At 33.1% G+C, this 15678-nt stretch overlaps 2 protein-coding genes across 3 annotated transcripts in view; both read right to left on the bottom strand.

Moving 5' to 3' along the window:
- Nucleotides 1–2227: 2227 nt before the first annotated feature.
- LOC116004684 (lipase-like) lies at nucleotides 2228–7012 on the bottom strand. Of its 2 annotated transcripts, none has more exons than XM_031244834.1 (9): nucleotides 6388–7012; nucleotides 6182–6276; nucleotides 5967–6070; nucleotides 5759–5859; nucleotides 5573–5676; nucleotides 4519–4956; nucleotides 3784–3915; nucleotides 2864–3019; nucleotides 2228–2650 (listed from the first exon to the last, which is right to left on the bottom strand). In XM_031244834.1, exons 1-8 carry the CDS (start codon nucleotides 6640–6642, stop codon nucleotides 2872–2874), a joined length of 1377 nt encoding a protein of 458 aa, XP_031100694.1. In that variant the 5' UTR covers nucleotides 6643–7012; the 3' UTR covers nucleotides 2228–2650; nucleotides 2864–2871. The 2 variants fall into 2 exon arrangements, with proteins under 2 accessions (XP_031100694.1, XP_031100695.1); XM_031244835.1 differs by having other exon boundaries at nucleotides 2228–2639.
- Nucleotides 7013–14578: 7566 nt separating this feature from the next.
- Nucleotides 14579–15678, bottom strand: part of LOC116004150 — a 5173-nt gene continuing 4073 nt past the window's right edge. Inside the window, exon 7 of the mRNA XM_031244078.1 lies at nucleotides 14579–15216. Within this exon, the coding sequence (XP_031099938.1) occupies nucleotides 14839–15216 (378 nt within the window). The 3' untranslated portion in view covers nucleotides 14579–14838. The remainder of the gene's footprint in view (nucleotides 15217–15678) is intronic.

Raw genomic sequence — 15678 nt, 5'->3', positions numbered from 1 at the left:
TATTAACGGAATTTAGAATATTTAACGGAAAACTTAACGGATAATTATAAAAGTAAGGTTAAATTAGGTAATCTCTATTAATAATATTAATCTGAATTATCTTAACCATCTATTTGATTAAGTAATTCATCTGAACCATCCATTTGATTAAATAATTTGACCGCCATTTTTTCTACCCATTTTAGGTCTAACTCTCTTTGGCTCTTATTAGTATAGTAGATATTCTCTTACAATTTTTTTGATGAGTCAAGATATTGTATTATTTATTTTCAGTATTCAACGACAATTTAATGGCGTCTTGTACTTTTTGTTACTATCTTTTTTTTTTTTAACGATCAAATAGAATTTCATTAATCAATCGAAACTAAATTTTGAATACAATGAGGAATAGAATGGTTCCACACTAAAGGACTAGACTGAGAATCTGTCACTCTAGCCATAGTGTGAGTATACACATTCGCTAATCTATTAATAAAACGGATGTACACGTAATCGAAGTGTCTAAAGAGAGAACGACACCTTCTCAAAATACAACCTGCATAAGAAAAGTTCAGAGATGGGTCATTCAAGAACTGGCATACCAATAAACTAATCAGTTTCAATACTCACATTATGCCAAGTAGGGGAATAATACTTTTAGTTTCTTAATTGCGACCGTACATATATAATATAGTTAAAGTTGTGTTTAGTGGTGACGAATTGAAGTGTGAGAGGATACCCTCACACGGGATATCATTTCAAGGAGTGGACTGAAAGAGAGTTGAACAATAGGTGGTTAAAGCACGAAAGTGTAGAGTGTTTGGAAGCTATTTCAAATGGTGTAATGCGAATTATGCAACGACAATAGAGACTCAAAATAAAATTAAAGGCAAGTAAGAGACAAACTAATATAACAAGTATCATATCAAACAAATATAAAGGTAGGGACTTGGATAGTTCCTAGTTACTTTTGGTCCTTGAATATTAAAAAAATAAACAAAAACAAAAGTAGAGGTTTTTTAAAAAATAAAATAAAATTCAAGAGGACGTACAGAAAACTTAATATCATACAACATACCCTTTCTTGGCAAATCATACTATGAACTTTTAGTACACAAAAAAATATTTGTTTTTACTATATTGACAGTTCATTTGTAATATATTGAAGGTTCATTTATAAGTAATATACCAAATAATGAAATTTTAGTACACAAAAAGTAAATATTCAATGTATTAAAAATGAACATTTAATAAATTAAAATTAAATTTTATGTTAATAGTTCACCTTACAAGGTGAACCATGATCCATTGTATAATAATGACTCTCTCTACTCCCTACGCTCTCTATTTTCCACTTCATCAAAAAGTCATTAAAAAAAATCTCAACAAAAGTATTGGATGGAGTTGCTCTAATACATAATTACGAGTAATAGTTACGCATATTTAAGAAAAAAAAAACATTTGCAAATATATTTTGCACGCTTTCTCCTGTTCCGTTTCCTTTAAAAAAAATTGTTATTTCCTTTGTTTTTTTTTTAACAAAAATTTACAATTTCTGTCCTACTATGCATGGACTAATAAGAGCATCCCCATCTGCGGTTATTAATGGGTTCATGTTAGATGGAAAGCCATATGGAGGAGAGGAGAGGGAGAGAGAAAAATAAATTCTCTCTACAAGTGAAGGGTTATTGGCAGAAAATGAGACCCACAGCAAATGAAGAACAGATGCACGAACTCGTGTGGAAGGCAATGAATGCGCTCATCGGGTGCGCCTGACAAAGTTTACTTTATTATTTTTTTTCAAATTTATTTTATTATGTTTTTTTTTCCTTTTTTCTCATTTTCTCTTTCCTAATCACACTTACAAAAACTCCTCAATAACCGCGAAAAAAACTCCACTACTAATAAGGATGCTCTAATGAATCGACAAAAAAAAATGTAGGTATCATTTCCGAACTTTTAAATTTTATTACAGTGTATGGTACTTGCAATAGTTACCACCTCACGGTAGATCCGTGTTCATTTACATACTGAATGTTCACAATTTACATACTAAATGATCGACCTAATTTGAATTGTGAATATTTAGTATGTAAATTGTAAACATTCAATATATAAATTGTGTATTTTAAATCCGAGTCCACCTTGCAAGGTGAACCCGGTCCAGATAATAATTTGCCTGGTACTTGAGTGCCAAAGAATGTACATTGAGTTTGCTTAAAGAAAACCAAGTTTAAGAAAAGTCTACTAGTTATAAAATTAAAGAGTCCTTGGCATTAGAAGAATTTATACATATTAAACTTGAAAGGATTAATCCTTTGAGTGAAGACAGTACAGTGTAGGAAATGGTGATGAAGTCCCATACAATATAATTGCTCATCTCACCTACAACTGCCTAAAACTGAACTAAAAGAATATAATCACCTACAATTAATTCAACTTTTAGTCCCCTCCCACCCACAAGAATCAACAACATCATCCAACCATTTGGATATTTCCCTCAACAATGGCTGCCAAACACCTAACTAACCACATTGCTTCAACTCAGTTGCACAAAACTAGTCTTCCAACAACACATTTCCTCGTACTTACACGCGTACCTCAAAGCACAAGGTGTGGGCAGGTGTGCTGAGCCTACTGGAGTTGTGTTTTTCCCTTTCCTACATACAAACTTGGGCGGGCGATGCCTGATCAGTATACACGCAGGAAATATATGGGGAACGACAAAGATGCACAATGGGGAAACAATAGTATTCTTCCTAGATTAAACGAGGGCAGAAGAAGAGAAGAATAAAGAATTTTAGTACAATACTATAGCTCATGATGTCTACATTCTCCTATCTCTTCAACTTTGTAGTGTATTGCTAGAGAAACGTCGTGATACCTAGAGAGTCACTTGTCGGGTAATGTTGGTAGTTTCCTAAATACATGCTTCCTGCAGCGCTCAAATATGCCGTCGTATATCAAATCGAATTGGACTCCGGCCCTTTCCCGATTTATAATGAAAAGAATATGATCACCTTCCACAATCTTATAATACCTGCATACACAATGAATATGTAAATGTAAGTCTATACTATTCCTCCATCGCAGGAACACTCATTGCAAGACTTTAACAAGAGTTCAAATGGCAAGAGGACGAAGTGAGCAAAAACCAATTCTGAAATTTGCCATTGTGTTAGGCAGAGGCCGGTAAAGGGTCAAGTCCAAAAATTGGTAGCTAGGGGGTTTATTGGGCGGAGGCCGGTGAAGGGCCACCCTGCCTCTCGAAAATGTGGCGGTATATAAGGAAATAAAGTTGCGCCTTTACTCTGCTTTTGGTGTAGTGTTAAGTGTTTGATCCTAACAGGTATCAGAACCAAATCACGGGTTCGAGTTTTTTGACATAGTAGTAAGCGCTTGACCCTAACACAATCCTTGGTCATTACATTTACAGAAAAAACTTCATTGCTGCCATTTAATACACAAAAAGGAAAGCCAAAATCTCCTAGTCACATAGCCATCTCATGGATGTTTAGTTTCGGAAAGAAAATATCCATGTCCTAGATTACTCGTACCAAACCATTAAGTAGAAAAAGAATGCCGAGTAACTAGCCCTAGATATTAATAGAAGTTTTACTTCTCAAACTAGATGCATTCTTAAGGCATACGGCAACTTGGATGAAGATAGTAACAGTGAGGATGAGTTGGCATTAATTACTATGACACAAACAGAAACGGTAAATAGTAAACATGGATTACTGATACAGAAAAATTATATTGGATGATAAATGCATCAAATGAATAGTAAAGAATCTAGCATACCAGATCCCTGGTTGCAGTGGTTGGCAGTCAGAATCCTTTACAACATGCTGACTTGGGTGTTCAACAGGCAAACGAGGGTGAGTCATGGAGATAGTGTTGAGTGCTCCATCATTTTCCCACCAGTCCTCATCCCTGTGTTCATAAATCATAATACATCAAGTAAAATGAATGTCATGAAGCAAGTATGCAACTACAGATGGTTCTAGCTCAGTCATATAATTTAGTTGAGATTAAATCAAAATTCTGCAACGTTCTAATATCAGAAAAGACAGTGTTGAGCATATAATCTATAAACATAAATGTGCAATTCAACTATCAGCTTAGGCTTTTAGTTGAGATGAAGCACATGCTTCAATTTGGTATCAGAGCCAACGCCAAAGGTCATTGGTTCGAATCTCCAAGTCACCTGATAAAAAGAGACTGTGCTCCACGTGTTGTTTGGAGCCGAGCATATAATATATAAACATAAATGTGCAATTCAACTATCAGTTTAGCCTTTTAGTTGAGATAGAGCACATGCTTCAATTGACAGATCTTCCAAAGAGCTAAAATGAAAAATTGCTTCTCTAAGTTTACTACATTTATTGCCAATGGCTGACCACGAGTGGCAATGTTCTCTAAAACGAGTTCCCTCTAAAGGAATAGGGCAGGGAAGCTGGAGAAAGAACTATAAAAACTATACGTTAAGAATGTTTCTAGTGTGCAGTGGGACAAAAAGATATGAGAAGCACACACCTGTAGCCTTTGTAAGGGGGTGAGACATCAGTAGGGTGTCGCCATAGGCTCATTTGCAGTACTCTGATAAACAGTAGAGGATGTATTCCAAGTATGCCGGAAGGTACTGTAACACCCATAATTTTCCTCGTGCGCTTTGTGGCATAGCTGAAGTAGTACGTGTTAGGAAATGTATGTAAGTGGCTGTTCAGCCTGATAGCACCCTGGATAGTGAGGTCAGGAAGTATCCAATCCCCGGAAGCAAATGGACCGGCATTTCCCATAAGGCAATCAACGAGACCCCAAATGCCACTTTTCTTCCAGGAGATGTTGAAATGATCAAACCCAAAATTATAGTATGCCTTCAGCCAGGGTATGTCAAACCAATCATAAATTATCACTCCAATGCGGCAAAGCTGGAGCAGGGAGATGGGTTTCAAGGATATCCCATCTTCAAGCCTGTTAACAAATTACATTGAGTAACTAATTGTGAAATGAATTTCACAAAATAACCAATACATGTGCAATCTGACAAATCATATAGATTTCAGAAACATCACAATCCAATATGCTATTCAATGCCCAGTATAGTAAAAGATAAATGGCCTTGTTTGGTAACATAGTTAGCTTATCAGCCGATTTTGGCTTATTTGACCACTATTAGTTGTTTGACTTGGTTAAATATTCAATATAAGTGTTTGATTAAGTAGCTTTTTGTAACAGCATATTGCTCCAAAATGCTAAAATTCAAAAAGTTGCTCAAAGCAGCTTTTTGAGAAAGTCATTTTGCATGTAATCAATTATCAGCTAACAGCTAATTTACCAAACATCTTTCTACAATCAGCTAATGCTATCAACTAGTCAAACTCACTAATCCAATCAGCTAACAACTAACAACTATTTACCAAACACCCCAAAAAGAAAATTTAGCTTTTTAAATAAGATGATGATCAAACTGTTGATATAGTTAAACAGATAACAGTTTAGTTTATTAAATTGTTAATAAAACATTCAAAGGGCCTCTCAGAAGATAAGAAAGAAGCCAAATTAAACAAAAAACCATTCAGAAACTTACTGCATTCCATCTTGGTAGGTTCTTGTTGTGCCATTGAAAGCTCCAGATAACGATGTTATGCTTAAGACCCAGTTCTCGGATGTATTTTCATGTCCTTTGAATGCCTACAGTTAAATAGCACACAGTTTTACCAGTGGAAAGCTTGTTTTGAGTCATAGTTCAAGAATTGATTATAAGGAGACAAACCTTGTCTGCCAGCATTTGCTGCAGAACACGGGCTACTTGTGCTCCAGCCGAATGTCCCACAATGTGAATTGGATGATCCTCGTCCCACTCAGGGTAGTGCCCTGAAATTCAGGAGGCCAAAAAGAAAAAAACATCAGTTTCAATGTATCACAAGAAGCAATTGGATTATACAATGAAGGAAAACATATCTGGTGTATCAATTCTCAACCTTGTTCATAAATTCTTCCAAATTGAGAATGCCCACAGGCCCTGCTGTGTTCTTCCCCATAATCAACCTGGCCTCCTTTCAAATAATAAAACAATTCTCGAGCCCTGCAACCTTAAACCTATCAAATGCTGCAAAAACTATATCCACAACAAATAAAAAGATAACAAAAGCCAAATAGATGATCAATTTAGGCCTTGTGCCTCTCAAGTACCCACCTATCATAAACACTAGTCAATGACCCCAAATCAGGCACAAGAACCCTTTCATCCTTCTTCTCTGCCCCAGCAAAATAAGACAGGCCACCTAATCTCTACACCAAATTGAAAATCCCAGAATTCAAAAAGCTTAAATCAGTACATAAGATAAATGAATGGAAGAATCATAATCCTAGAAAAGGAAACCCCAAGGAATCATGGCTTACCCCTTTACCAAAACCAAAGATTCCATGTACCAACACAATGGGAGGCAAATCTTTGGCACTGGTTGTCTTGTTTGAATCTTCTGCTTTCAACCCATTCTCCAAATTGGGCTTGAAAAACCAATCACTCAAGGCCAAAGAGAGATCACCAGCCACAGCTGTGCTGAATATGTAAAACCCATATGCCAAATGAACCACGGAGGTCACGAATAGCTCTGCTAATTGCAGTGATAGTATCCCCCATCTTATCATTTTCATAGAACCCCAAGATTAAGATATGACAGATATATAATATATTTGCTTATATCCCAGAAAGCCTTCTTCTAGACAAGAGAAGAAGACTCGTTGGGACAAAAACTCTATATCTGTCAGCAGAAAATGAAATGGAAAATGGAATACGCTACTCAAAATCCACCAAACCTCCCAATAATTCAACTTCCAATTCAAGTTTCTCCAAAGGGTTCAAGTTGAGCCTTGAAAGAATGGGCAGAAAAGCGAGGAATTCGTGACCCCTACCCTGTAAATTTCAAATGGAGTCGTTTGCTCCTATGGGTATAAGAAAGGCGAAAGAAATTGCTCAATTTTCCACAAATTTCTCGTTGGCCAACTTCACAGAACAAAGAAATTGACCAATAAACATTCGCTTTCTTGTAAAAAAATGCTGGTTGGATATGGGGAGGAGAGGCCCCCACCTTATATTATATGCTTGTGAAAATTTGTGCCTCTACGAGTTTTTAACCGAACAAACGGACAGGTTGTTTACTGTATTTTGATGTTTTAATTCTACACTTTTCCTCACCCTATCACACGTTTTCTATGTTGTGTTTGTCTTGTCACGTTGTGTACGCTAAGAATTTTGGCAAGTTATTTCATGAGAATATCTCACCGTTGTTAATTTATGAGATGAGTCAGACCAAAAAATTTAAGTATTATGAAATATAAATTTAATAATATTATGTTTTGTAAACTGTTTATAACAACTTTGATATAAAATATTATATATAGGGTTACATTTGTGTGAGGCCGTCTCACGCATCCTTATTCGTGCGACGGGTCAGGTCAATATGCAAATGTAATACTTGTACTAGTAAATATAATACTAAATCATGAATAAAATATTTGTTATTTATAATGAAAAATATAATACTTTCGATAAAAAAAAATGTAATACTAATACTTTTACAAAAAAAATGTTAAAATATTACATTTTTTCATATGAGTAATAAACATTTTATTCTCGATTAGTATTACATTTGCTAGTATAAGTATTACATTTCATCTTGACCTTACTCGTCTCACAAACAAAGATTTGTGAGACGATCTTACACAAATTTTTGCCTTGAATAAATAAGTTTAAAATAACAATAATTTTATTTTCACATCATATAGTTATGAATTTTGATTAAAAAAAACGTTTTTTTCTTATACTAATGCTTCTTTTTAGAGTTTATCACACAAGATTTTTTAAGTATAGTTTAACTCTCCTGTATCTACAACTTCAAATCTATAAAAGAAAAAAAAAAGTTAAATTAATTGTAATCCTAACTTCAAACAAAAAAAAAAAAAGAAAAAAAAAAGCCAAACTCTCTTATTTTTTTTTGAATACTACTAACTCTATTACAATGCAGTATCTGTTCATAACTACTTTCTCAACCTATCACTGAAGCTCAAACCCACCACCTCCCGTATAAAGAGAAGGGTTTGATGCCACTAGACCACAAGGTCCTTGGCAGCCAAACTCTCTTATAATTTCTCAAAACTAGTAAATATTTATTCTACTTTTGAACCAAATATCCTCTTAAACATTTTGGGAATAATTGTGTGGTCTATATTTAAATAAAATTTATCCACAAAATTGGAGAGAGGATAGTGAAAGACTGAAGTTTGAATATTTTATGCGCTACATTGATTTAGATAAAGATTCTAGACGTTTCCGTGTGGTGGACAGGGTAGCAGCTGGAAAGATCCTGGCTTTATGTTACTTTATTATTATTATTATTATTATTGAGAATAAATTATTATTATTATTTATTTTATTAAAGCAAGATTCCAGCGAATTGACTTTACTGGATTTTTTTTTTAGTCACATGAATTCATCATCTACTAAAACAATACTGCGTAATAAATTATCATTGCTTGTACGGACAGTTCAATTTGTTCCTAAGTAATAAATTATGGACAATAACACATGAATAATCAATGACAGTCACATTGTAAGAGTTTATGTTATAAGTTCCTTCTCACCTAATGAGCTGATTCACCATAATTTATCCTTTTATTATCCTGTTGAATCAAAATATAAGGTCATGAGAGTCAGAAAATTTCATCTTTTATTAACAATATTAAATTTTTATTTTTTTGCTACACAAAAATCGACAAACTAATTAAATCAATCAACCAACTTAAACAACGGCCCACCTGCCGAGCCACATGGCGCCTTATCTTCACAAAATCATTAATTAAATCACCGTATCTTCTTCCTACACCTCATTTCTACGTGCCCTCTGTCCCCTATGATTTTGCTTATTTTCTATCCAAACAAAAAGAAAATCATTTTCTATAAATAGATATCTACTTTATAAGATGATGACTGATGAGTATTAGTTTGATATTAAAGAAAGATACAAGACAATTCGGTAGCTCTAAGTGACAAGTGAATTTTTTTGTGGGAAAATTTTTTAAGAGAATTCGAGTTTGATCAAAAGATATACTTGGAACACCTCGTGGATTTTTTTAAAAAAAAAAGATGCACGATAATTTTGAGTTAATACCTAATGTAGCAATTTTTATATCATGGATCAGGATTCGCAGTATATGCATTATGGACCCGGGTGTATGTGTCTTATGTTATATACTTTAAGAGTATGAATTCTGTACCTGAAACAAATTAGTAATTGTGCTTTATGTTATGAATTTTTGTATATTGTGTTGTGAAATTTTGTGCCTATGAATACAAATTATGTACTTAAATGAAATTTGAAAAATAAGTAAATATATAGCATGTGTATGTATCTTGTGTTGTGATTTTTTTGTGTATAGTGCTATGCAATTCTGTACTTTACGAGTATGAATTTTGTACCTCGTCGTTTTGATCGATGTCCATAATGCTATATAGATCCTGGTTCATGATATAAATTGCCCCAATATAGTCATCGACTATAATGGTTTTACTCGATTTAATCCTAAGTGACTTTTTATGCTTAATTTAATCATCGACTTGATCGTTTTACGCAATTTAGTCCTCTATTAGGAATTATGTTTGTGTAGAAAAATGGTGAAATTTGGAGAGTAATCTGACCCAAAAAAAAAAAAAAAAAAAAAATTACAAGCTACAACACTACGTCTCGAATCAAGCATGGACTGAACTCGGCCACTCGACTAACGCCCAACACATGTTAACCATGATACCAACAACGAAATTCCTAACAAAGAATTAAATTGCGTAAAACCTTTAAAGTCGATTACTAAATTAAGCACACAAGTCACTTAGGACTAAACCGAGTAAAACTACTATAATCGAGGATTATATTAGGCATTAACTCGGATAATTTTATAACTAAACTATTTAGGTTATCGTACATGAATTTGAACAACATATCACTGTCCTATCGAGCCTTGAAAAGAATTTTTTTTTTTTTTTTAATGCTGGTGACATGGGTAGCAAGTTTGCAACATGTACAAAAGACCGTCGCAATTGCGAAAACCTTTTTGTACTTTTTTATTTTTCTATTTTTTATCATCTTTGTTTGTTGAATAATTAATTTGTTAATATGATGTAAAGTGAATCCACTTTTAGAAGTGAGAAAGTATTGCATGGATATAGAGAAAAATAGTGAAATAATTGTAAATTTGGTGATATGAAAGTATGGTTCACTTTTGAAAGTGATAAAGTATTTCAAGAATAATGTTATCCTTATGAACTTACTTTTTCTTTCTTTTTTTTTTTTTTTTTGCACTGAATAATTTTGTAAAATTGATTATACATGTAATACATGGTCTTATGTTTTAGACAAAAGTATTTAAATTTATCTTTATTATTTTTAAAAAAATATACTAAATGTGTTTTTGAACAAGTTCGGATACTTGCACGTAATGTTGGCTTTGGTATAAATACATGTACCATTTTAATTTTTAATGAGTTTGGTACAATTTCAAGTGTGAATAGGTAAACTCTGCATTGTGAACTTAATTGATAAATAATTACAATGAGATAAATAAATTTAATTTGTTTATAGTTAATCAGTTCAAATAAAAAAGACTAATAAACAACTTTTGTTAAAAGTTAAATTTGTAACATTGTGATTATTAAAACAACGCTCATATTTACCATTTCTTAACAATTTCTTAAGAATTGGAGTTGAAAATCTACACTATCCAAAATTAAGAAACCCTATCCAACCATTCATATTCCCAACTCCCAACCAATCTTTCATCATCCATCTGATCCCCTCCTATCATCTCACTTCTCAGTACGTCAACCCTGTCTCTTTAACTTCATCACCTCTTGTAACAGATCAACCCTTGGCTCACAATATTGTCGAACTTAGTGGCTAGTGCACAATAAATAAATAAATAAATCCAATATTTTCAGTTTTCTCACTTCATCATTTGACTTTTCCTTTTCTTTTCTCCTCAAATAATAATAATAATAGTTTTTTTTGAAAACAATAATAATAATAGTTATTACTACTAATCTGCTAATTAAAACGGAAAACTACATGCATACTTCAATCCCTTGATGAGTGCAAACAAATAACATTTTGTTTAACTAAATAAGTTGAATTATTGCTTTTCCGTTTCCTTTTCTTCTTTCATCCACTTATTCCCGATATGATCCAGGCATGCAATCCATACTTTCTTTTTCGTTTAGGCAACGAATTCCATCTTCCTTGTTAGTTTAACTACCTATATCTTGCATTTTCTGTGTGTATATATATAGGGAGAGAGAGAATATAGATCAGATGCGAAGATAGTGTCGAGGTGAAACATGCGATGAGATTATATCGATTGATCTTGTCAAAATTAACGTCCAGGCCAGGATAAACACAGATTAAAAAAAAAAAACACGCGGTGGAATTTGGTCATTTTGTGTATTGTTCAAACTTAAGGTGCGTGTTTTTTGTGTTTAACGTGTGTCATGTTAATACTTAAGGTGCGCTGTTTTAATACTTAATTAAGCTACGTCAGTTATACACTTGAGAGATTAAGATGCGCTTTTTGTTCAAACTTAAGGTGCCACATTCTAAAGTTGATAAAGGTGCGTCGTTTTAATGCTTAAGGTGCGTTCTTTTAAGTTAATTTTAATACTTAGGTGCGCCACTTTAACATTTAAGGTGCGTCATTTTAACACTTAAGGTGCGTCTTTGTAACACTTAAGGTGCGCCATTTTAAGAACTGAATGTGAGCAATGTTAAGACTTAAGTGCGTCATTAAAACTCTTAAGATGCGTCTTTATAATACTTAAGGTCCGTCATTTTTACACTTTGTGCTTCCTTCCCGGACACAATTTTTTTGTAATTATAAATTTTCATATATATATATATATATATATATATATATATATATATATATATATATATATTCATTGTGGTTGTCAATCTAGCAGGAATGATTAACGAACAACTCTAAATCAAGGAAAAACGTAATGATATTTTGATGAATATAAACTTTAAATTGCACCAACTAATATTACAAAGTGCATTGAGCAATACTCCAACTCTCGATATGATAATTTACATTACTAGTTAATTGTTACTCCGTATTTAATATAACTTATCTTTTCTGTTTGTCTGTATATCTTGTTATAAACTAGTTAATATTATTTTCAATCAATTAATAAAATAGGGTAAAAGGTGAAAAAGAGAAAATGTAGAGAGAGAAAATGTATCACATCCTCTCAGAGTTTGACCCACCGTCTGGAACGTCCTCCCCAATGGCGACTAATCGGTCGCCGGAGGACCAAGAATCACCCACGCGACACACTAAGAAATCTAAAAGAGAGGGCGTGAATTGCTGGAATCTAACACTCAATCATTGACGATCGCAGCAGTCCAAGAGACACCCATGGCGACTGAATCAAACCAGCCGCAAGAGAACCACTAGAAACCTCCCCAGATTCAAGAAGAGCAGCCTTGGGCGAATGAAGCCCCAAATCAGCCGCCGGATGAGGAAATAGTGTCCGATGACGATGAGATGGCGGAGGATAAAGGGGATGCAGACTGCCCCGTCATCTTGGTTACCAGAGAGGAGAAGAGAAGGCTGAGACGCCCTTGGCGCCAATCGCTAATCATCAAACTGCTTGGAATTACATTTAATATAATATTTTGAGGAAAAATGTAATACTTTTAAATCAAAATGTAAAAGTATTGTATTTTCCCTTAAAAGTATTACATTTACCCTAATAAGTAACAAAAATTTTATTTCTGATTAGTATTAATTACATTTGAGCATATAAGTATGTCATTTGTGCATATAAGTGATATATTTGCATCTTGACCCGACCCGACCCGACCCGTCTATGGTGAGACGGTCTCACACAAGTTTTTGCCATCTTTTAAAGGTTTTGGAAAACATTTCTTCAATGTCTTTGTATTTGCTGACCTTATTAAGGTTTGGTAATCCTGACTAGACGTATTTTGTTGAGATACTTACGTACAATTATATATGACTTTACTATCAGACATTAACTTATTAATAAGATTTTTCGAAATACCTCCTCTATCAAGGCCTTAAGCTTTATTGCTACTTTGGATTTACTGAGCGTTCATATCTACCATTGCTTAGTTCTGTTGAAAGTTAGGTTTGCCGAAGAACAAGATCTTCTAATATTTTAATCAAGCTCTACTATTTTTGTATTTGGCTAGTTTTCCCATGTAGGGTTTACTATATATATATATATTGAACTTGTACTGCTTTTAATTTGTAGGCTCTATTGAAGATGGGATTTTCTGATAATCAGATTATATTTGCCAGTTTAGTGCTCTACCATTTTACTTCTTATAAGCTCTTATGCTACATATGTATCTTAATTATTCTAAGGTCGTCTTTTATTGTAATGTATTTAATAAATGAGTTATCCTGTTTTGCACATTTGTCATTTACAACTCTTTTGCTTGACCTTACTAAGTGCTATTTTAGCATTTACAAATTTTCTAAGAATTGAAAATAACACAGTTTTGGGATTCTAAATTGCTTATACTTATATCATCAACATCTATCTAAACAATGATTCCTAACAAAGAGCATTGTAAGTTTGTAACCATTGTTGCATCTTTCTTAGCCTTAATCAGGATATAGATGTTCTCCAATCTCGGGACTTTTTTTTTTAAACCATCTTGGCAAGGGTCTGTTGTATCTAAATCCCATCTTTACCATTATGTATGCATTTTTTTCCTTGTGCACTTTACTTGTTAGTTAATATTTACATGTACTTGATTCATTGTTATGCATTCATTTAGATATAAATATAATCTAACATGAACTAAATAAAAACTTAAATACAAGAAATTTAACTCCCAGGGGTGGATAAAATGGTTTGAATACAAAACACTACATTATAAAATCATACATCTTCTATATTGATATGATATTTATAAATACTTTTTCTTCTAGATATATCAATTTTATGTTTTTCTAGAGTAATTTAAATACGATAACACATAATAAAAACTTCTAGATTACATTGACTAGATGATTCATAATTCTTTTTTTTTTAATTTGTTTTTTCCATAACTGAGTTACAAAATATATTATATTTCATGTAAATTAATTGATTAAGGTCCTTTTTGGTAAATATAGTTGTTAGCTTATTGGGTTATTAGATGTATGACTAGTTGATAACATTAGCTGATTATAGAAAGATGTTTGGTAAATTAACTATTAGTTGATAGTTGTTTGGTATAATTTTTTTTTATCAAAAAACTAATTGAAAAAGTTATTTTGAGCATCTTTTTGAATTTTAGCATTTTGGAGTTACAAAGAGCTAATTAACTAAACACTTATAATGAGTTTTTAACAATCTGGTTGAGTGAAATGGACTCATTCATCTTTAACTAAAGGTCAAGGGTTTGATTCTTGGTTTTGGGCGCGAATAACATTATCATGAGCATCACCAAATTGCTTTGAGTCTTTCAAGCCAAAATGACTCAATTTCGCTCTTACCATTTTAAATATGGTAGCTAGAAGAAGCACAATATATATAATCATATATATTCACTATTTTAATTTCTTCTCTTTTTAGACAATTTACACAATTGGATCGATCCCTACTAATTAAGTGGTATAAATTTACGCATGGATGGTTTTTCACTTAACCTTGTTGGAGTGAAAAACACAATGGAAAGAATATAACCACACCTCAGTCATCCAAAACTAATTTAACCCAAAAATAATAAATATGAAGTAGCTTCTCTGATCTTTCTTTATGCATGAATGCATGCATGCATGGATGGATGTTTATGGACATTTAGGGCTTTTTCCAGGTCCTCCATAGTAAAAAAAATTGCCCCAAACTCGATTGGAACCAGCTTGTATGTCATAGCAATTAGGATGGTCTGCCAAAACTTGAAGGTTTGACAAAGGGATTAAGCTGTTATCCCAATCAACCAGCTGGAGGTTTCTGAAATATGAAGCTTTTCCAAAGCCTTCACCTGCAAAATGGCCACTCCCCATTTGTGTTGAAGTGTGAGAGCCAGAGGGCATGCTGTTGACCACCTCTCCTCCAAATTGCATCATGCTTGCTGATGTTCTAAGATGGGTGAACAAGAAAGATGGCCAGTACCCAACTAAAACTCCTGACCCAAACTCTAGCCACCAGTTCCCATGCTTTGGATCCTGTAAAAAAATATAATATTTGTGTTACATACTATTCCATTAACTTATCATCTTTATTTCTTCATAATATTTTGGTCCCATTGGTAGCATAATTAGTTTATCAGTCAATTTTGACTTATTTGACCACTATTAGCTGTTTGATTTGTTTGATTCGTAACTTCTTAGTGTTCGTCACATTTGGGAGTAAAATTGAAGGAATAGGAATTAACAGGGTGTTTGGTGAGAAGGAAGAAATTAGGGGGATAAAGAATTATAATTCGGTAGGAAAAAGAATAAGGTGAGAATAAGAAATTTAACTTACATTGTTTGGTAAGGAAGAATAGAATTATTGGAAATTAGAAAAGAAGAAGTGATATGAAGATTAAAATGTCATTGTATAATAATAATCATCATCATCATCAAGGACAAAAGGGTGTTTTCCTTCTTTTTTTTTTTTTTTTTTTTTTTTTTTTTCCTTTCCCC

This window comes from Ipomoea triloba, chromosome 14 (genome assembly GCF_003576645.1).
Source record: "Ipomoea triloba cultivar NCNSP0323 chromosome 14, ASM357664v1".
NCBI classification, from domain to species: Eukaryota; Viridiplantae; Streptophyta; class Magnoliopsida; order Solanales; family Convolvulaceae; genus Ipomoea; species Ipomoea triloba.
Note: the sequence above shows the minus strand (reverse complement) of the source record. Positions and strands in the feature narration are given on the sequence as shown.